The 23,406-nt window shown below is 35.0% G+C and overlaps 1 protein-coding gene across 6 annotated transcripts; it reads right to left on the reverse strand.

The window, feature by feature from the left end:
* Positions 1 to 743: 743 nt before the first annotated feature.
* LOC105228923 (uncharacterized) lies at positions 744 to 23,406 on the reverse strand. 6 transcript variants are annotated; one of them, XM_049451074.1, is made up of 19 exons: positions 23,204 to 23,406; positions 15,642 to 15,834; positions 15,438 to 15,582; positions 13,674 to 13,790; positions 12,598 to 13,459; positions 12,427 to 12,536; positions 12,281 to 12,363; positions 11,360 to 11,478; positions 11,148 to 11,292; positions 10,893 to 11,082; positions 10,692 to 10,828; positions 10,561 to 10,638; positions 10,357 to 10,496; positions 8,594 to 8,669; positions 8,365 to 8,517; positions 6,680 to 8,304; positions 6,216 to 6,317; positions 4,546 to 4,649; positions 744 to 4,457 (listed from the first exon to the last, which is right to left on the reverse strand). In XM_049451074.1, the coding sequence occupies exons 3-19, from the start codon at positions 15,547 to 15,549 to the stop codon at positions 4,303 to 4,305; spliced, it is 4,308 nt and encodes a 1,435-aa protein (XP_049307031.1). In that variant the 5' UTR covers positions 15,550 to 15,582; positions 15,642 to 15,834; positions 23,204 to 23,406; the 3' UTR covers positions 744 to 4,302. The 6 variants fall into 6 exon arrangements, with proteins under 6 accessions (XP_049307031.1, XP_049307034.1, XP_049307032.1 ...); XM_049451077.1 differs by lacking the exon at positions 23,204 to 23,406 and adding an exon at positions 22,191 to 22,321; XM_049451075.1 differs by lacking the exon at positions 23,204 to 23,406 and adding an exon at positions 18,587 to 18,769.

Raw genomic sequence — 23,406 nt, forward strand, 5'->3', positions numbered from 1 at the left:
TATAGAGGATGTGCCTCACTCTATTCACACTTGATATCACCTTAATTCATTTTGGTTATGCATATTAGTTCACAAGCAAACACAAGCCAACAAGCCGCTAATCAGCCATTTTGTATTTAAATTAATTTTGACAGTTTCATTGTGAGAAGTGCTTTTATTTGCAATTGCGAAAATATGGGTTCAATGTGTAATAAATAGTGGAAAGTCTTAAATATTTAATTGCTAAGTTGTTGTAATCACCGGATATGAGAAGCCGCTATCTTCATAAGGCTTGAAATCGGAAACGACGGCACCTGCCACTTTGCGGATATACGGATGTTAATAGCACAAGGCTTCAAGTCTTCAAGGTCATGTATATGCACAAGCGAGTTTCAGTGCCGGAAAAAGCGCAGTAAGTGTAATTTTAGCAGATTTTGTTTGGAAAGTAAGAATATTGAAATTAATTTTAAATATTTCGAACTATGTGTGACTGAAAGACGATGCGGGCAGAGAAAATCTCGTAATATCAATATAGAAATGGTATTAGTGAAAAATTAAAATTAAATTACATATTTTAAATTTATCTTCTTATGTTATGTATATAAGTATGTTATAACGATTATTTTGCTGAATTCATTGAAGTGATCTGACGTTACCCAACAAACGACTCGTTTCCATAGACCTGACCTGTGTAGAGACTAGACTATTATTGGTCTGTAGTTACTCCCCCATCCCCCCAGAGAATTATATTCAAACAAAAAACATTTATAGGCATCAATTCATTTATCTGTATTTATTTGTTTGCTTCATTCGGTGTATACAATCAATAAATACGCATTTTTGCTACTAGATTGTTTTGCACATATTGTTTGCGTTTTTTGTTAAATATTATTGCGATAATTTTTGATAAATCAATTAGTTACATGGACAGTAAAGCTTTTTAGTTGTGTTTTAGAACAAAAGTGTGTAGATAAAATATTTTTAAAAATACATTGTGTGGTGAAATTACAAATATTTATTAACGTCTACAAATCATAGCTCCTCAGGGTTGTAGGGTTTCGTGGAAATATTTAAAAACTATATTTTTAGTAAAAATTTTTTATTGATAAATTATGTGTTTGGTGCCTTTATCATGTTGACGCGACATGGTGTTACAGGTCTGGTAAAAAAATTGTTTTTAATCTTACAAAAATAGATGCAATAGGTCAGTGACTGCTTTACTAAGTGTAATTAAAAAAATAGTAATAAACATAATACAATTGAAAGAAATTACGTCGTAAATTGTGTTGAAAGTGAAAAGTGAGTTTTATGAATGTTCATAAATGGAAAGTATTAACATAAATCCCCGTGATATGCGCTTGTTTTGCCTCTGCGCGTTGGTTTTTATTTACAAACCTGTTTCTTTACTATTTAACAAATAATTTGTTTTAAAAAAATTTTAAAATATAATAATGTGCACTGTTATACGATTTTTTTTACCGCAAAAAGTGCATGTAAATAATCAAATATTTATCAAACTACCCTCGTGTTATTGTAGGAATTGTAGCAAAAATTATAAAGGAATCACTTTTACTCTGCAATAATTAGTCCATTCTTCTCTCTGGGACGGATATTTACGTAATCATAACGATTTTTAAATGAAATCCTATTGAATGGAAAAAATATTGCTGCAAAAATCAACAAATTTTAATGAAATGGTTTAAGATTTTAATTCGTTGCATATTTAAAATTTCAAAGATAAACGCGAGTAATTAATTGATGTACGATTAATTGACAAATTCACGTAATTGACTTGGGAAATGGTTAGACGTATGTATGTAGTACAGTGAGGGCAGCTTGATAAATCAACAAATTTTATAATAACAGTAATAATCAGGATTATAGTGATATTATATAAATGTAATAGAACTTAACTTTCCGATCAATCAATGACTTAATTTTCCTTTCCAATGATTTTATCGGTGAATTTTAGCACAGCTTTTTTTCTTTAATTTCTTAAACTTTATTATATGTATTTTTAATTTAAAATATTAATAATTTGTAACGAAATTAAACATACTATTATATGTCTAACATGTTTTTTAGGTTACAAAATAATTGTAAGAAAGAAATGCACACCCTAATGAGCAACCACATTGAAAATACGAATTTTCGAAAATTTTATTCCTGGTAATTTAATTTAAAATATTAATAATTTGTAACGAAATTACAGATATTATGTTTCTGATATGTTTTTTAGGTTATGAAAAAAATTAAAAAAAAAATTACATCCTAAAAAGCGAGCATATTGACAATATGCACTTTTGAAAAAGTGTATGTTTGATAATTTAATTTAAAATATTAATAATTTGTAAGAGAATCACACATTTTATGTTTTTTAGGTTATAAAAAATTTTGTTAAAAATGCACACCCTAATAAAAAAAAATTTTAAAACTTTATACTTGATATTTGTTACCGTAGCTCTGTGAAAATAATAAAAATATGTGTTACACAAGTTTCAACGTATTTAAAACAAATTCAAAACCAAATGTAGTAAATTAGCCGTTATATTTGCGGTAGAAATAAATGTAAGAGGGCTTAAGAAGTTGTTTTATATGTATTTATGCAAGTCTGTATGTATGTATGTATGTATGTACATATTTACTATTTTGTATGTGTATGCGTGTGTGTGTGTTTTTTTATTTATATATTTGTATATATATTTTTTTTGTTTTTGAAAACGCTTGCTTACACTTGGCTTGTGTTATTTAGCTAGTGGCTGTTAGCATACATACATATGTGAGACATAACCTAAATAGTACATTCACATATACATATTCATGTAAAGCGTGTAAGTTTCGCACTAATTGTTGTTGCTGTTGTTGTTTTTTTTTTATCGTTAAATACATATTTTGCTTATGCAAATGTTATATTATACGTTTTTGTTTTTGTTGTTTGTGTTAATACAATTTAAAAATTTTCAAAATTTCGCTATAAAAAGTGTTTTGCATTTTGCTTAGTTAATTCTCATCTTATATATTTTTAATTTTTTTTTTTTTGGTTTTTTTAGTTTTTTAATATATACTTTTTCGTTTCTATACTCCAGCTCTTAAACATAAATGATATCGTAGCTGCACATCTGCCGTTTCATATATAGTTTTGTGACTTGAAAGTTAACTTACAATTATCACTACAACACCAAATAAATTATCGTTACTTCTGCAGCAGACGTTCATATGTATGCATTTGTGTGTGTGTGTGTGTGGGTGTGTGATGGCTGAGTATTTGCGTTTACACCAATATCTACACTACAGTATTTTTATGCTTATAAATAGTATATAGTTATGCAAGTATGACACAGACGCACACACACATGTGCTTATGTATGCATGTACATATGTATGTGTGTTGTCTGTATGTATGCATTTTTATATGTTTTTTTTTATTTATTAGGTGCCGTTCACACCGCAGACAGCTGTTTTTACGCGCTGCATCGTTATTTTTAACATCCGATTTCCGTTGGTTTTTGCTTACGTTTACGTGGCTTGCAGAATTGGTGAGAATTCAAGTTAAACATTCAGTACAACTAACGCTACTTTCTCAGTTTTTGTTTTTCAATATGTTTTCTTATTAAATTTGCTTGTTTTTTTGTAGAAAAATGCGATGCAAATTAGCCTTCTTAAGTTCATTACGCGCGTTTTCATTAGTATTACTTATAATTTTTTTTTTTTATTATAATTTTTTATTTTTAATTTTTTATTTGCTTTTAATTTATTTTTATTTTATTTTTTCATATTATTTTTGTTTTTATTTTCTTTTTAATTTTTGTTTGTATGTGTTACTATAATATTTTGTGTGCTGTTTTGCATACATTTTTGTTGTAATAGTTTTTTTTTTAATTTTCTTAATTTTTTTTGTTTAAATATTGACAGTCACAGGCTTAGTTGAAGCATTATTTAAAATATATATGTATGTATATTTATATATAGTTGTATATACTATGTACGTGTGTATATAGACCTATTATGCATGTACATATGTTTGTGTGTGTATGTATGTACGTTATTCATTTTTTGCAGCTGCAAATTTGTGTGAGCGTGTATGTGTGTTTGTGTGTATATATTTATAGTATACATGTATACATATTAGCTACCTTCTAAGTTTAACTAATTTAGTTTTAATTCTTTCCTCTTTTTGTTTTTTTGTTTTTTTTTTGTTGTTTGAGTGTAAAATCATCTCTTTGTACAAACCGAAAAAGTACTCACTGCTCGAACAAACCAAACGGACTATTAAACTAGTGTCAGTAGTATTGACGGTTGTTGATACGTTTTTATAACGGTATTTCAAAGTAATCCCGTTTCGACATTGTGTGCTGTCCCCAGCGTATTAGGATCGAAATTCAATTTCAATTCGCCAGCCAACACGATTTCCGAAATGCAGCCGACAATGCCATTCGCATATTTTCGTCGTGTGAAGTAAATCGCGTTGGGCATGCCACCTGTAAAAATTTTTTAATGAATATATGTATTTTAATATAAATCACTTAAAAAATTCGAAAGCAAATAAATTTCTCTCCAGCCACTCACCGACATAGAGTCCGGTGTCTGTATTCAATTGTTTTAATTTGCCCGGTGAATATTGTGTTGTTGTTTTTCGGCCATCTATTTCCAAGTAGCCAGCCTGTGAGTCTCTGTTGAAGCAAAAAAATATTATGTTTAGCTATTATATTATTGTCATATGTTGAAGATGAAAAATTAGTCAAATTTCTTTTTTGGCACCGATATTTATTTCTTCGGGACATTTTCGGTTGTTATTATAGCGGTTACTTAGTCCCCGCTTAAGGTGGTAAAGTTCGTGTTGGCTGTCATAGAAGTCATTTAACAGTAGGCTCAGAAAACATTCTGTTTGGACCGGGTCGGACCATAAAACGAGAGGTGTTTTATAAGTGGGGGTTAGTTGGACATGCCAAGATGTAGTTATAATCATGCGAAGACTCATTGCACGCTGGACACACATTTGGTATGTCGGAGTGAGTTTAATTTGCTATAGGATCCAAAACGAATTTGGAAAAGGGTTACTCTAAATTCTCTTCGTCTGCAATGGGTGGTGGTTTGAGTTCAAGTACGCCATTCACTAACTTCTCTCTGTGTAAATGTTCGAGCAGAAACATTAAGAGGCTCCTGTAATTGTTAGCCATGCAGTATTTTGACATATCTGAAGCTTCTTCGTCTGCGTTTCACTACATCAAAGCTCTGTAATTTGGCAGTAATCGCGCTCGCGTGAGAAGTGAAAGATCACAGACTATTGAACTTCACATATCGATTTTTGTCTTACTGCATCTAGGGCGAAGTAATCAGTTATCATAAAGTAGTTCGACGCCATTGATATATTATGCTTGGCATTCCTTAACTTACCCCCATCATTCTCACTAATATTAGCTCTACCGAACTCAGCAAACTCAGCAATCATCTTCAAAAAGGAATTGCGGGGGAAAATATTGTTATTAGGCATACCCATTTTTTTTTTAGTAAGAATGGCTCTCAGAGAACATTCCTCAATTATGTGAACTTCTTCACCCTCTTGTACGTCTGTATAGTATGTACTATTTCTGTACCTAAATAGTAGGTCTTTGGTTCTATTCCGATCTTATTTGTGCCATGTCTGCTTTGTTATATCGCAGCTTGTTATTGAGTTCCATTTACTCTGATCTATTTGTTCCAAATGCATCTAAAGCTGTCTCTTAATCGTTCCCAGCGAACATGGTATTAATTTCGCATTGGATGCGTCTAAAAAGACTCAAAGCTTTGCCAACTCTGCCTTTTCGTTTTCGAAAACGTTTCTGTGACCGGGAACCCAAATTATGGACGATTGGAGTTCATCTGTCAGGGCGCATAAAGCCTTCCTGCAGTTGTTAACTACGTTAAAATTAATCTGTGCCATCGACAAGACCAGTAATGCTGCTTGGCTATCCGTGTATCTTGTTGCTTGCTGTAATCTCTCTTAATTATTCAATAGAACTTGATATGCGTTCTCTATACCTACTACTTAGAAGACACTAGCTGAGTTTGATAGGGGGATAGAAAGACTTATGTCAAGATCATTGGAGTATACTCCTGTTGGGATAATTCAACATCGCCGTTTTCTTAGTTATCAACCCATTGCAATATACGAGGTAATGAAAAAACTGACGAGTTTCAGTTATTTCGAGCTCAACACAACCAGTATTATCTAAACACATCCAACACATTTGACTTACCTAAATGCACGGACCCGATGCCAAAGACCGTCGCTCACTCGGCTCGTGTTGAATTTTATATCGACCTCACCGGAACCCAAATCATAGCGAAAATGTAGATAACTGAAAGTTCACAGAAAATAAAAGGTTTACATTTTATATAGAAAAGAAGAAAAAAGCTTAAAATATTTAACGCAGAGGAAAAATCACTCAAAATTCTTAAGAGGGTTTTCTACTCTAGAATTTGAAAAATTCAATTTTTTTTCATATATTTAAAGTTTAGACCCTTAAGATATCAATAAAAACACCATTAAAAAATGGATAGTAAAAATATTTTTGGTTTTTTTTTTAAATAAAATTCAAAAAACTGCCCAAAATTTTTTTTTAGAGTAGAATATCCCCTTAATAAGTCTTCAATTTGATAATTCTAGCTCTATTAGGTCTTGATTTTATTTTGATCACATTAAATAAATTCATTTACATACCCATTTTCTATACCTAAAGATAGAAAGTCAGCATTTTCCTCCGTCGTGCCTTGTCGTCCAGTCCACAAAATAACGCCATTCGGTGAGTGCGTCTTTATCCGTAAATTCAAGTCTATATTGTAGCTTATAACCTGACTCATCGTCTCGGCATCGTTGTAATGAAAGTAACTGTCTTCGCCAGCAAAGCATGCGCCGAAATTCTTGCGTACACCAACAAATTGGCTCTGATGATCCGCTGGCAATTGCATTTTCTTCAATAAACTCCAATCCGTTTGGGTATCAATGGTTGGGGACGGTTTATTTTGTTTAACTGTAGTCGCCTTTTCCGTAACGACTGTCTGCACCGCTTCGAGAATATCATCATTCATTTCATTAAACTCTGCATCGAGTTCCGACGACATGCTAAAAGTGTCGTTAAAACTATTTTTCTCATCTATATTGAATTTCGTTGGATCTTCTTGACTAATATCGTCACTTTCGTAATCGTACTCATCTACGACCAGCTTTAGCGCCTTATTATTAGATGTATTCTCGGGTCCATTGGCGAGTATGCGTCGCATATCCTGTACCAACTCCTTGCGATGATAATCGTCAGTGCCGTCGCTTTTGCTATCGAACAATATGTCGTCCACAAAAAACGGTTCGGATTTGGTTTCTTCGTTCATGGCATCGTGCGCATGCCGCCGATCATCTTCGTACATATCATTTTTCCACGCAGACGGTATGCTATCGAGCTCATCTTGCTTGAAAACATCCTGTGTTGATCCAATGTCGTTGTTGTTATCGTTAACAGTTTTCTGTTTAACATCCGGCTTCTGCTCGTAATCTTTGTTTGGGTCCACACCAATTTCCACTTCGACATTCTCATCGAATGTCAGTATGTCGATTTCCGGATTCGTCTGGAAACTTTCGTAGTGTGTCGGCAATCGGCTTAGTTTAAAATTGTAGACGTTTTTGTGTTGGTGATCATCTTTGCCGCGCACCTTGGAACTATCACGGTGTTTCGTCGACCACACTTCACTTTCTTTAGTTGTGTGTTTCTCTTTACGCTTTTGTTTCTTATGTTCGCTTTGTAACGGTTCTTCATTATAGTAACTTTCGTCATCTAGATGCCGCGTATCTCGATATATGATATCATCGTCTGCCTTCTCAATCACATCATCCTCCACCATAAGCGGTTCCCACGACTGTCCACCCCGGCTGCCATGTTCCATGCGTTTGTGACTTGAAGTGGTGGTTCGCTCCGTTGTGGGACTGCTTGTAGTGTGGTGGGTTTTGGGCGTTTTTATACCCTTAAAAGGCACTTTACTCATATGCAATTTGGAGTGTCCACCCACCTTCGTATGCTTGGGTAAATGTGCCGTATGTTTACCGTAAATTTTATGTTTTTCTTTATTTTCCTTCTTCTTGGCTTTATTCTTTTGTAATTCCTCTAGAGGCACCTCGGCTGCCTTATTGCATTGAGTGCTGAATGCATTGCAACGGCATTCGTAACTCTCCATTTGTGGTATGCATTCGGCAAGTGGGCCGCATGGCCTAGCCACGCAAGCGTGCGGACAATTGCCGATATTTGTACCGCCTAAAGCTTCGGAAATAATCGACAGTGAGTGCCCATTGATATCGATCTGAAATGAATTGAGTTTATAAAATTTCAAAAATATTGCCTTCTCAGAAATCTATTCTACCTTTTGTATGCAGCCCACGAAGAACGGTTTCAATTTCAGATCCAATGGTAGCTTATCTTCGTGATTCACGCCGCCCAAAAAGATATTTTCAGGCAGTGAGAGGTGCCAGAAACCATTTGAGGAGATTGTCATTACTTCCGGATATGTATCGATCTGTTCAAATTTTATTGAAATAAAATAAATAACGGTAATTCAATATTTTTATTATTTTTTCGGTTATTTTATGTACCTTTAGAACCGCTAATCTTGCTGTACGTGAAACTTTTACAGTGTGCCATTGTCCAATGCTCAAAGGGTACTCACTCCTGTTGATATAAATAAACAATTTTTGAGATTAATACTAACCTAAATATTTATATAGAATAAGATCTATTTAACCGATTTCCGAACATAAAATATCTATAAATATTTTAAAACATATATAATATTTAGGTGCTTGGCGGTTCAAGGGAATAGATAAAGTATCAAAATTTTACATCAAGTATTTAGTTTCAGAAGAAACCGTTATCTAAATAAGAATCACCTAATTTTTTTTCAAATACGCCACTGGTCAAAGTAAAAAATATTCACCAGTTCTATACAATTCTTTATCTACCGTTTTTTTTTTTACACCATGTGGTGAATAGTCCGTTTTGATATCTGCCTAATTAAAAATTACCTAACGTTTTCTTCAAATGCACCACGTGGTGATTATTCATATCTCAAAAATCTGGTGTATATTTTTCATACAGCTTATTATCTATATCCTTGAAAAGCCGATTTTTACGTTAATACACCACGTGGTTAATTTTTTATATAAATACACCATGTGGTGAATAGTCTGTTTTGATATCTGCCTAATTGAGGATCACCTAACTTTTTTTTCAAATACACCACGTGGTGATTATATATATCTCATACAGCTTATTATCTATATCCTTGATTTTTTACGTTAATACACCAAGAGGTGGATAGTCCGTTTTCTTATTTACCTAATTAAGAACCATCTAACGTTTTCTTCAAACACACCACGTGGTGGTTATTCATATCTAAAAAATATACACCAGTTTCATACAGCTCATTATCTATATCATTGAAAAAATAAGTTTTTACGTTAATACACCATGTGGTGAAAACTCCATTTGGATATATACATATTAATAGTATATATATATATATATACATATAAGTCCTCTCTCGACGAACAAAAACCAAACTCTAAGTCACTCATAATTCCCGTCCTGCTATATGGAGCAGAGGCTAGGACGATGACAACAACGGATGAGTAGACGTTGCGAGTTTTCGAGAGAAAGGTTCTGCGAAAGATTTATGGTTCTTTGCGCGTTGGCCACGGCGAATATCGCATTCGATGGAACGATGAGCTGTATGAGATATACGACGAAATTGACATAGTTCAGCGAATTAAAAGACAGCGGCTACGCTGGCTAGATCATGTTGTCGGAATGGACGAAAACACTCCAGCTTTGATAGTATTCGACGTAATATCCGCCGGGGGGAGCAGAGGAAGAGAAAGACCTCCACTCCGTTGGAAGAACCAAGTGGAGAAGGACCTGGCTTCGCTTGGAATATCCAATTGGCGCCACGTAGCGAAAGGAAGAAACAACTGGCGCGCAGTTGTTAACTCGGCTATAATCGCGTAAGCGGTGTTTACACAAGTAAAGAAGAAGAAGGTCCAAGCGATAGGAATAAAAACACTCATTAGATAATATAGCGAGATCCACTCTTGAGAACAGATCACCAGATTGTAGATTGCACATATAGATATGATAATATCATATCAAGAAGCTTTCTTTCTTCTGTTCTCGTAGAATAAACTTCGTACGCAGTGTAGAATGTATAATCCGACCCTCAACATGCCTCGTTTCCAGAGCAATAGGGGTTGCATAAGCAAAACGACTTCTGATTTTTTTTCTATCAAAAACTCTCAACTCGATAGTATTACCTAAACTATTTGGGCAATATTTTACACCGCAACAATAAATGAATACATACCTTACAATAGCTGGACCGCTGCCAAGATCAAAGACAAACTCCACAAAACCACCGCTCAGCGATAAGGCGATGAAATCGCCATGTTTCGTCGAACCCGAATACAATATGAGACCATCGGGTTGTTCCGCTTTCAAAATAATCTATAAATCAGAAACATGAAGTACTTTTCTATATAACAAATATTTAGATATCAGCACAACCAACCTTCAGTTCCAACCAAATCAACGCACTATCGCCTAATGGCGCATAACGCAGGTAGGACGAACCATTAAAAGCGGGTACCTGCGGAGAAGATTTTGTTAGAAATAGAAATTATATTATAAACTGCAACTAACCTGTAGATCCATGCGTATTTCGCAAAGATCGCCGACAAATCCTATAGGACATAGGCATACAGCGCCCTGATCTGAAGGCAAACACTTGCCGCCATGTTGACACGGGTATGTGAAGCATTTGTCAGTTATACAGTCCTCTGCAAAATAAGATGTGAGTGACTAAATACGCTGCCACATACTTAAATCCAAATAAAGACTTACGTATGTCAAAACCCTTGGTAACATCGCCTAATGGATGTTCCTCGAACTTATACTCATGTTCGTTCGCCACAAAGCGTCTTATGCAGCCGATAAAACCATTATTGACAGGTAAACGCTTTGCTAAGCCCGTTATGTTGCCAGTGCCGCCCAGAAAGACCGGTTCACGGAATGTTATGCGAGAGAAGAGTCCCTAAAACAAAGTAATATTTATATGTATAAACATTTCACGAAGTTATAGCATTAAGCAAAACTTACATTAGAGCGACCCTGTACTTTAGTGCCATGGTTTAGTACCAACCAAGCATCCCAACGGTGACGATAAATTATAACCGAGTTCCACTCGTTTAACAATATTGTCTCACGTGACCGGACACTGCCTACGCCAGATCCGCAGTCAAACCTTTTGGCAGAAATATAGAAATGTTTATAAAAGTTTGTTTTGGGAATCGAAATCAAGGAGCCCTTACCAAAACTCAACGAATCCTTTATTCAATAGAAGCGCCATAAAATCTCCGGTGAGGTCATCTCTCTCACCGCTAAGTAGTATTATGCCATCGAATGACTCTGGTCGAAATTCTACTCGTACCTGTAAAAAAAGCGTATTGATTATTTAATAAGCACATGGAAAAACTTAAATCCAATTCAGATGAAGATAAAGGTTGTCTTTACTATGAGTTGCCTTATACAGTTTATTACAAACTTGATCTGAATTTGCCCTATCAAGGAAAAAAATAAGGTCTTCGGAAGATTTATGACCCTTATCTCCTTGTTATGTTTTGAGTTATTATTTCATGTAGAAAATACAAATCAGTACTTGGACCCACAGCCCTCCCTTAGGTAATGACACCTTTACGACTTCAACCTTATAAAGCAAACACCGATGTGGGCATAGATTTTGAAAAGAAAATCTATTCATTCTTGTTCGTGATATGGACAGGATCGACCAGTCCGACTGAAAGTTTAAGTAAAGTAATTCTTAGGCTCTCATGGTGTCTTGAAAGATCAAACGGAGTTTATATCTCAGTGGTTTAAGTCCAATACGACGAAAATGTTTCCTGTCATCAAACAAACAGTCGTCCTTTGCGTTTTGACAACGGCGAACATCGCATTCGATGGAACGATGAGCTGGATGAGATATACGACGACATTGATAGTTCAGCGAATGAACAGACAGCGGCTAACGCTGGTCATGTCGTCTGAATGGTTGAAAACACTCCAGCTCTGAAAGAATTCGACACAGTACCCGCCAGGGGAAGCAGAGGAAGAGAAAAGCCTCCATCCTCCATCGCAATAGACTATAGGCAAGAGTATACCAACCTTAAGCTCAGTCTCTCGAGCTAATTGAACTAAGCTCTAACCGAAGTGTTAAATTATAGTTTTCAGCTTACCTGCACATGCTTATAAGCACCTCTCAGTGCCGGAAAGGCTAACCACGAATGCTTCGAGAACTTCGGCGTGCGTATTTTGATTTCTGTAAAGTAAAAAACCGCTTTTAATGTGACCTCTAGGTCATCATATGTATCACCCTAATTACCTTCCAAGCACCGCTCACCACTTCTTCCAAAGGGACATAGGCATTTGTTAGCGTCGTCCACACGTTCGCACACACCTTCCGTGCCGCAATCCAAATCGCAAGCGTGACCACTGTGGAGATAATGGATAAAGTGAATGCAAATAGGTTTTTTTTTAATTTATTAGGACTTACTTCGTAGAAACCGAGCTGTTTGCTCTCGTGGTGCTCAACTTGCTCAATTTGGAGCTCGCGCTTGCTGTAGCTGACATTTTTGTGTTGTTGCTTTTATTGTTTTTGTTGTAGAGATCTACTGCCACAGCAGTGTGCTGATCCTGATATGTACTTTGACTCAGACTGGATGTGCGCAGATGTGGCTGCTTGACGGCGATACCAACAAAGCTGGACTCATCCATGTCTAGGTCATTGCTCAGTGTATTCACTATCTTATTTTTATTATTATCATTATGATTAATTGCTTGTGTAGTTGTTGATATTACTGACGGTGTGCCCTTTTGAATGCGAGCTGAATTCCTTGTCTTGTGCGGCCCATTATTCAACGCAGTGGGGTTGGGTTCCGCTTTCAAATGGATTCGTATGGATTTTTTATTTGTGGACGCTTCTAGGGTATCGTCAGTTGTGGCAGTTACTACAACGCGGCGGGAATTGATTGCGCTCCGTGTCGTTGTCGGTTCTGTCAGTTTAGTTTTCAACTCAGGTACATCTTGGCTAGTATTAGTTAACTCTTGTTCATCGCCATTACTGAAATAGACGTCTTCAGATGATATGTAATAATCGTTTGAATTGACCTTTGTACGCTGGTCGTTGCGCTTCGCGTCATCGTAGAAAAAGTTATCGTCCTCTACACCCTCGATATCCTCCATCGAGAATGATGCGGACGAAAGGGGCGCTGAAGCCTCCAGATTCGCTGTATCACCAGTCATTGATGATGTTGAGGGCGCATAACCAAGCTTGGCGCTAAACGAAGCACCCTTTTGATAAAGTACGTCCTCATCGGATTTCGAATGACCATCCGCACTGTTCGTGGAGTTTATTACTAAAGAGAATGAAAAGTGAAGTTGTAAAAAATAGCAGTAAAAAATTAGTTAGGAATATTTAAATAAGAAAGTTTGCTAAGTCAGTGGATGTTCGAATTAAGGAAGAATAACATTTTTGTCTTCAACAAAGCAGGCAGTTTTGCTTTCTTCAGCCTTTTTAAAACTCAAAATATGGACTAGTTCCGTTATTTATTTGACTTCACGTCCACTTACCTTGACAGCTGTAACCGTTTTTGTTCAGCTCGTACCCCTCAATGCAATCGCACTCGTACATTCCATCGTGGATTTCGTAGCATAACTGTTCGCATGGACTCGTGTGACCACAGTGACCTAAATGTGGGGTAAAAATTGCTTTTGAGCTTCTATAAAAAGACAAGAACTAAAACTAACGAGTAAGGAAGGGCTAAGTGCGGGTATAATTGGTGGGATGTTCGAAGGTATGCGCTCCCAAATGTTTAAGTCTTGACCTGCCAAACGCTGGACAATCAAGAAGGAAGTGTTAACTTGTTTCCACTTCGTCTTCTTTTACACAGCTTCTTCAGATGGCGTTTGGTAGGATTCCCAGCCCAATGGGCCATTAAAAGCCCCACAACTAGGCAGAGGCTAGCCTTACTGAGGGCAAAGAGATCCAACTATTTGGTAGTACTACACAAGAGGATACGGGAGCACCGATCCGCTCCCATTCTACCGATAGTGTTTCTAGGGTGCCTTTTCTTGTTAGGTCATTAGCTTTGCAGCTTTGCAGCTTCCTGCGTTTTCGCTGTGGCCTGGCACCCATACTAGTTTTATCACAAAGATACTCAATGCTATTGATAGCGAGGTTAGGCACTCTTCGACCAGCCCTGAAGGCAGTGTTATTGAGTTCAAGACTAGTATCGCCACTCTGCTATCTGAGAGAATGGTCACTTCTTTGAAGAAGGCTGCACTGCGGAGCAGTAAATCTGTACTACAATTGTCAGGAAGTCTTAAACTAGAGTTGATAGAGAACTCCTGACAATAGACCCCTCCATCAACCTTCTCTCAAGCTTTGACCCATCCGTGAAGAAGCTCACTGCTCCTCTTCTTTAACAGCTTTTTCCCACCCACAACTCCCTTGCCGGTATATGCGTAGAGAAAGAGCCACCAGAGTTTAATTTAGCGACTCCATGATCCAAGTGATAAGGATTTCCGTGATTCAGACCCGTGTTCTTTTAGGAACCCAGCCTATCTGTGTCTAATGACAATTTTCGCAGCCATACATCTTCCATCAGATAAGATCAAAAGTTCTAAAAAAGTAGAGTCTCGATCACGGTCTTAGAGCCTTACATAGAAGTCCAATAAAGTTCCATATTTTTTTAATACAATTACATATTTTATTGTCGAAAAATATCGCTCAAACCTTAGTTTAATTTTGATTTCAGCGCCATCTTACTAGTATATTTTTTTACACACCTAAGTGTAAATTTTTGCAACATTCCAATCTCTACATAAACTGTTGTCTTAAGTGATATATAGTACGAAAATACTGTTATATCTCCAACACAGTATCAATAACGTCCATTCTCATGCTTATGGAAGGTGTCATACCAGTATTTTGTTGGTGATGGTTCTAATTTCATGAAAGCCGAACTTCATACGATAGGGTTAGTTAACACCCTTGACTTATTACAGCATTTTTACAAGGAAACTTACTCACACCTTTCAAAAGATATGATATGAACAACATTATGTGGAAGCCACCCTCTTGGCAAGTGTTATAAAATTATGACAACCACAGCTAATTTTCAACACTACTATTTTTGACAGCCATATTACATTTCTGTGGAAGCCTGTTGACTACTGCTTTTAGTGAATGCCAAATTCGAGACTTGCAAGGGGAGAATTGTAACTCCTGAACTCGTGTGACATTTGATGAAGTCGTAAAAACATAATGAAATGTTATATAGTAAATATATACATACACGTGTATATAAAATATGGGATTTCGTGTGTTTGTACCTTGAAAAGCTGCCTCCATTGTAATTTCCGCCTCGGCACTTTTGGCAGTCGCCAAAATAGTTACCAAAATGAGTCCATGCATTAGCAGGTTATTATTTTTAGTCTTCGCCATTTTCTTATTACTATTTGTGTGCTCTTGTGTCAGCTGTCGGAAGAAAAATGTTATAAGTTCTTAAATTAGAAATAAAATAAATTTATTGTTACCTTTGTTAATTCTCCTCCGCTGCCAATTCCACCTTTTATAATAAAAAAAAATCACACTTCGATAACTGTATTGCCTGTAATTACACTGAATTATAGTGATCAATTGGGCTCCAAGGCTTTCTCATGCTTTTGGCAATTACACAAATCAATTGAAATATTCCGTTAAATCCATTGTATTTCACATCCTTTATGCCTGCGAGTAAAATAAGAAGAACTCATAATTATTTGCTTTCATATCAATGTTGAGATTCTTAATAAGTTCTCATAGGTTGAGGGCTGACTCACTGGATGGACATAACTTTTTACTTGTGATTGGAGGTTATATACAAGTAGTAGTGATTTTAGTTTTTCAATGGAATAAACTTTTTCGATTTTAGAAAATAGATTTAAAAAGTTTGCTTATTTAATAATGCGATAGTTCTAAAATATAAATAACAAGTAGAGATAACTACGAGTATAACCCCAGTATCAGACTTTTACTGGGCCAGGAAATATAATAGTGACACTTATTATACTCTCTTAACTTTATTATACTCTAAACAGGCTATATTTATTTAGTTTGACACGAAGTTGTAACACGAAGAAGGAAACGTCGACTCTAAAGCGTAATCAATTTCGAGGTTTTCTATCTTCTTAAAATAAAATACAGAAACTTCAAATTTAATCAGGAATGTTTATTATCATTCGAAAGAACATTATTTGGCTCTTATTTTTTGAAGATTATCTCGTTCTCGTCTCAGGAGCACCATCCGTTGAATCCAATTTCCGGTGATTCGTTCGATCATTTCAACTGGTAACTGGCGAATGACACACGTGATATTTCGCTCCAAAGCCTGAATAGAAGCGGAATTGTCCGCATAGACTTTCGACTTTACATATATTCACAGGAAAAAGTCTAACGGTGTGATATCTGACGATCTTGGTGAACAATCGATCGGCCCAAAAGGTGAAATTATCTGCTCACCGAAGTGTTCTTTCAATAAATCTCAATTAGTCTTATTGAAACTAAATGATGGCCGAGATCAAGAGTTTTAATTTCAATCATCAAATAGTCGGTTATCATGGCGCGATCATTTTTGAAGAAATATGGACCGATGATTCCACCGACCCATAAACAACACCAAACCGTTGTTCTTCTTTCAGCATGTGTCCGGGTTTCCTACTCTCATCTGCATAATCTGCCCTTTTCTGTCGGGTCCATTACAAATAGCCGAAACAAAAACATCTCTAACATTCTTTAAATTGTTTCATTAGCTTCATCCTGCAGCAGACCCACTATTTTTATGTCACCTCCCTTTAGTACATTGTTTTCGCTAGCAACTGAGAACGCGATTTCTTCGTCTGATTCCTCTAGCGTCTTACAGAGTTCGTGATTTCTACTACGGCGGTTAATGAGTGGAGATTTCGGTTCTCTATTGTTGCTTTCCGATTTAGCTCGCTTACAGAATCAATACCAGGCACTTTGCTCAAGCGCATTTTGGAGCTCTGGTTTCTCTCTATTCTACAATTCGTGGAGAGGGTCGTCTGATTTTTTTTCGTATTATTCGGACCTCTACCTTATATTGATCCGCCATGACTTGTTGTCATATGTTTGGAAGAACCTAAGCATAACTGTGGTGCACTCTGTTTAGAGGTCTGTCACTTGCGTTGAAACATCACCATGTTCGCCCATACGCCTAAGGTTTTAATTGCTTTCGTGAATTTTGTATCTCTTTTTGTCTTTATCCAATTCTGGCGGAAGCTACCGATAATGTCGAAGATCTCGTCTAACTCAGACACCCAATCTTTTACCTCGGTGCTTATATTGTTAACATTGCGAACGTCATTCTTTTGAGGGTTTAGTCAAACTACGCAGTCTCCTTCCTTACAAATGTCGGAGTATATTCGTACAAGTTTTTTACTTTCTGATGGTCTTCAGGTATCAAAATATACAAGTATGTATGCTCAGTTGTCGAAAGGCACCTATCAAACGTGTAATTCTATCAAACCTAGACGGTTACTATAACTTAATATTCGAATCCTCAAAACAGTGTATCACAACTCGTAGAGTAGCAAAGCCACACTTAACTCACTAAGCAAACACAGTCATCATTGGAAGACTCTTCCTATTTCGTTTTTTCATTCAGGAGTTAGTCCTTGGACGAACGGAAAAGTAAACGTCGTTCATTCCTTCCACTTCAAGGTTTTTACTGACAAAAGTCTAAGTCTTACAAATAAATGTAGATATGTATGCATATATGTTTACACGCATAACTGTATGAGTTATATCATAGGGCAAACAAAACCGAGAAAGCCTTGACAACCAGCTGAACCACAACAAAACGAAAATTACTACATGAAGAAGAAAAAGGCACTAAGATTTCATTACTGGAAAGTTTCCATGATAAAATTGTGACGGAGAGTTTAATGGTATTTCACAGTTAAATTATTATTTTTTTTAGTTTTCATTGCATTTTTTTACTTTCATATTTTTGGCATGAAATGCAGTTATAATGAAATCACCATACCAAAAATGTACGCCGGAGTCACCAAACTTTAATTGAAGCTTTTTCCCGAACTCTGTGTGGTAACATATTTATTTTTCACATTATGCACTTTAGTTTTTGTGTTGTTTTTGTAGTTAAAATATTTCTTTCATTCCCCGTTACCCTGTTGATTTCACCGTTTTCATTACTTTTCTTACTGAAGTTGTGTGTCGCCAAAATAATTCGCTCTTTCACTTCTATCGATTTTTTATGCTTTCCTTTTAACTTCACTTTATACGGCTGACCGTAGACTCGTCGTTTGCACACCTTCGCTTCCAATTAGTTGGACTTTTTATGCCATTTATTCTGATGAAATTGGATTTTTCCGTTGGCTTTTATTACTATTTTTTAGGCATTTACCATTTTTTTGTAATTTTTTGTTTGTTTTTTTTTTTTTTTTGGCTTTTTAAGTTAATTTACCGAGTTCATTTTCATTTGTCCATTCGTCCAGCGCTGCGTCGCAGTGACGGTATGATTAAGCACTAATTTATTCCGTGACTCTTTTGTCAACTTATGCCGCATGCTAAGTCAATGAATTAGGGTACCGTTAACATTTGGATTTCCACAGTGGTAGTACTACGACTACTACACGATTTGACAGCAGGTGGTGACTGCGCTGCCGCCATTGCCGCGGCGTAAGCTGAATGAAGCAAAAGGGCGTAGGATTGCTGGCCATTCATACACTCATATTTACACAAGCCTAGCACACACATGCACACATACATTGATATCTATATAAGCTATTATATGTTGGTGTGCAGGTGCCAGAGTCGTCTGATATTCTTTTGTTTTATTGTCTTCTCCAGTGTCTGCGCCAATTATTAGATGTTTAAGCAGGTGGGTGTGTAAACATACATAACTGTCTATCATGCAGCGCAGCCTGTAGGAAATTGAGCTGACTGCTAAATTTTCGCTTTTGCAGCTACTTTGCAATTATTTTTCGGTTATTTCAAGGACAGCATGGCGAAAAAAGCAGATTTTTGGAGAGCTTATGTTTTTAATTCAGAAAGTGTTGAATTTCAACTATTTCGAAAAATATGTATAGTGAAACCGCCTTTACTTGGGTTAAAAAAAAAATTAGTAACAAAAAAATTATTTTTTTATTCATAGAAATAGCTAAAGTTCTCATAGATCTTCTTCTTTAATGGCATGCACCTGGAATGTCCGTTCGCTTAACTGGGAAGGTGTCGCTGCCCAGCTGATTGATTCGTTAGAGTAAAGGTGGACATCACCGTCGCCAAAGAAATATAATGGCCGGGACAAGGACTAAGACGAGTAGGTCCTTGGAAATTCAGTGTGGTATTCGTGGTGGGAGAGAGACTCCGTCACCGAGTACTGTTCCATTGCCACGTTTTACGAATCCGACAAATTTACTGGAATTACTAATAGCCGCCTCAATAAGTTTTTGACAGGCTCAAGGCATTTTTTCGATATGCTTAGGAGTTTTTGACTCATACCTAGGAGTTCTAAGCATCACAACGGATAAATGTTTCTAGCAGTCCAAGAGGCATTATTCGTGCCTTCACGAGAAATAAATTTATGTACCTAACCTAAGCTATTCTACCACAGATTTTTTTTTTTAATATTTAATAAACTTTACAACAACACGAAACTAAATTTGCTTCATATTAACACTTTTTCTGGATTAACTAAAATTTTGAAATTATGCTCCCAAAAAAAAATCGAAAAATTCTTCAGAACTCAATAAATTAATTTTTGCTTTTACTATTTTCATTATTTTTGCTCCAAAAACAATTCCTGATATTATAAAAGTAATTGTAATTTTATTTCATATTTTGATCCCTAAATCCATTTCCGAATTTTATCATACCGAAATTGCGCGAAAAATTCCCTACAGTGCACATTTTTCTTCTTTTATGCAGGAGTACTTGAAAGCGCACATAAATTACACTTACACATACATATGTACATACATACATATTTACACATATACTTTTGTTCACCTGATCGGCTGCGTACTTTAAGACAAATGTGTATTTGTATGCACATTTATGTTTGTATGTTTGTATGTATACATGTTACAGCGTACATTTGTTTGCTTTCAATTAAAGAACCATCGCGCGTAGCATTTACTTCTATTATATGTAATTAAATCGATCCAAGTATGAATGTTGTTTAATTTAAAAGTACCGTACGTATAACCAAAATGGGCACAACTTGTCGGTATTTCGAAGTGATATATATTATATTTAAGTGTAGTGGAAATTTAGTAAAAATCATCGTTATTTGCACTGAACTGTACTTGGAGAAAATTTACGTTGCGCCATGGCGGATACGTAACATTTTGCATTTCAACATTTTAACACCGTTTGTTGGATTTTAATAGGAATTTTTGAATTTTTGTGTTTGTTGTCATTGCTGTTGTTTTTATTAATAATATTATCATTCTGATTTTATTAATATTTTTACTTTTTTAGAAAAAAATTATTAAAAATATTAAATAAATTTTTTTAAAATTTTAAATAAATTTAAAAATGTATATAAAAATTCAATTAATATTTTTTGTAAACGTGATATTGTTAGACTATACGAAAATATAAATCAAAATAAAATTAAGTAATTAAAAATTTTTTAGTAATAAAATTAATTTTTTTTTTGTTTTTTATATATTTTAATTTTGATTGTTATTTTTTGTTCGCAAAATGTATTGCTTATTCTGTTAAATTAAGACTATAAAAAAATATAAATCATAATAAAATAAAATAATTTTTATATTTTAATTTATAGTAATTTTTTTAGTTTTTAATTTTTTTAAATTACTATTAATTTTTATTGCTTAATCTCTTAAATTAAGAATGTACAAAAATATAAATCATAATAAATTTAAATAATTTTTATTTTTTAATTTGTAGTAAGTTTTTTTACTTTTTATTAATTTTTTCTAATTTTATTAATTTTTGTTCGAATCTTTATTTTTTAATCTCTTAAATTAAAAAATAGGAATTTACAATTAATTTTGTTCGAATGTGAAAACAGCCGAAATATGAACTAAATGTGACCGAGAATTTATGTTTATACGAGTACATATGTATATCAAACTAGTAAATAATATAAAAATAGAAAAAGTCCACAAAATATTTTAAAAATCGAAAAATAGTAATTACATTCTTTTTATTTAATAAAAAGCTTAAATTTTTGATGAAAAATTTATATGAAAAGAGTAAGCGCCATAAAAGTAAAAATTTGTATGAAATAAGATGGTTTGTTGTACACTGTTAGAGCTACTAACCCAACCCAACTTTACCTAACTTAGACTGAAACCATACACACTGGTTAAACATACACTTACTTCGAAAAAAAATTTGCTTAACCTCAAAAAATACTTAATTTTGAAGAACTGTTCAATAGAGCACGATTTTGACGCTTACCCCAGTCCAAGTAAATTTGACTGCGAACATACGATGCAAACAGAAGAGCTCGTAACATTTTGATGAGATGATGTTACAGATTATAAAGAATAATAAAGAACATGTGAAAGTGATACTTCGTAAATATTTGCACAATAAATGGTTAAGCGCCAGATGGCGCGCTTATTTTTACTAAACTAAAGCAAAACTTGTGTTTAATGAACTCAAATCGCAGATGCGATGAATTTTTGCGAAGTTTCGTGCCTAAGAGCGACATCTGAATTTAGTATAAAACGTTAAAAGTTAGGAAAGTGTCAGAGGTGGGAACTGCTCCGCGAACCCCAGCACTAAGAGAGACTTTGAAGTTGAAACTTTGCTTCAAAAAAGCTCATGTTGCTATTTTTAAGATGGAATATACTAAAAAATATGTAATAGATAGATTAGACTTTGAATATCGTAAAATCACTAACGGTAAATATTGTTTTAAGCTCTACGGCCGAGTTCATATCAAAGAAAGTGGTTAAAACTGGCTCTACTAAATGAAAACTAAAAAAATAATTTTCTGTCGAAAAGTCAGTGAAATAAATAAGTATACTCGTATGTATGTATGTTACTATTTTAAACATAATTAAATTCACTAATTTATTTTTCTTTACCACTTCACAGTAAAATCCCGAAAGCGCGTTCACATTTGAGGCGGTGTCCATGCCAAAATGGAAAAAAAAACTGTCCATGTTCAAATTTTATTCCGCTTTTATACGCACGTTCTCGCTGCTGCTGATTTCACCGAACAAAAGCCAAATAAGTACCTGGTCACACAAAAACAAACATGCCACCACCTTCACCAAGCGCCAACAGCGCCCGCCCAGCAATACTTTTTCCCAAACCAAACAATAATTGCATACAGACGCACGCACACACATACACACACACACGTGTAGATATGTATGTGTATATGAAAACACCTTTTGGCAGCAAACAAGGTGGATTGACTTCTGCGGGGGCTGGTGCAACACATGCCAGGTGACGCATCGACTCTTGGCTGTGGCTATGCAAGCGGGTCTAACTGATGGCTGAGGATTTGCGTGTAGCGCTATGCATGAATATTAATGTCCTTCAGCGCATTAGCGTTGTTCAGGTCACAACTTTCTTTTTTTTAATTATTTATTTTTTTGGAAATTTTTGTTGTACATGTATATACATATATGTACATATGTACTTAAATATCTATTATCTATGCCACACACACTTTCAAGCACAAAATTACGCTGCATAATATTTTATCTTTAATTAAAACACACACACTCACAGTACACAAAACGTTTTAAAGTAATTTTTTGTTTTTAATTCACAAACCGAATTTTTGATTTTTTTTAAATAGGAAGAACCTTTCTTTGCTTCACATCGCATACCGAATCCTGCGAAAAATTTTTCCTCTTATGTGCTTGCGTATATTTCTACATATGTACATATGTGTATGTGTGTGCGTGTGTATAGAGTAGGAGCACTTTGAAGTTCCCCAATTTTATGTACTTGCATGTAGGTATGTTTGTATGTGTACACATATCCTTGCACCGAGCCTTTTCATCACTTCATTTCATAATTTCTAATTTACCTTACTTATTTGTTATTTTTTTTTTTGGAAAATACGAATTTCGCTTGACTTTACCTCATCACTTTGCGACGCACTCGTACATTTAGTAATAATTTAGCAAGACCGTTTTTGCAAAATGAAAATATATGTGTATGCACATATGTATATTCGTTATTTGGTGGTATCCTGTATAAGAATTATTTGCTTTGCGCGTAGCTGCGTGCTTGTTACCGTTACGTTTACTCTAATTGACGGGAGACTAGCGAATCCAAACCGTT

This window comes from Bactrocera dorsalis, chromosome 3 (genome assembly GCF_023373825.1).
Source record: "Bactrocera dorsalis isolate Fly_Bdor chromosome 3, ASM2337382v1, whole genome shotgun sequence".
Classification (NCBI taxonomy): domain Eukaryota; kingdom Metazoa; phylum Arthropoda; class Insecta; order Diptera; family Tephritidae; genus Bactrocera; species Bactrocera dorsalis.

Coding starts and splice junctions, on each gene's coding strand:
- LOC105228923 (XM_049451074.1), bottom strand. CDS start 15,549: ATGGCGAAGACTAAAAATAATAACCTGCTAATGCATGGACTCATTTTG. Junction 10,639..10,691: donor AAATACGCATGGATCTACAG/GTTAGTTGCAGT, acceptor TCTTCTCCGCAG/GTACCCGCTTTTAATGGTTC. Junction 8,670..10,356: donor AGCGGTCCAGCTATTGTAAG/GTATGTATTCAT, acceptor TTATATCAACAG/GAGTGAGTACCCTTTGAGCA.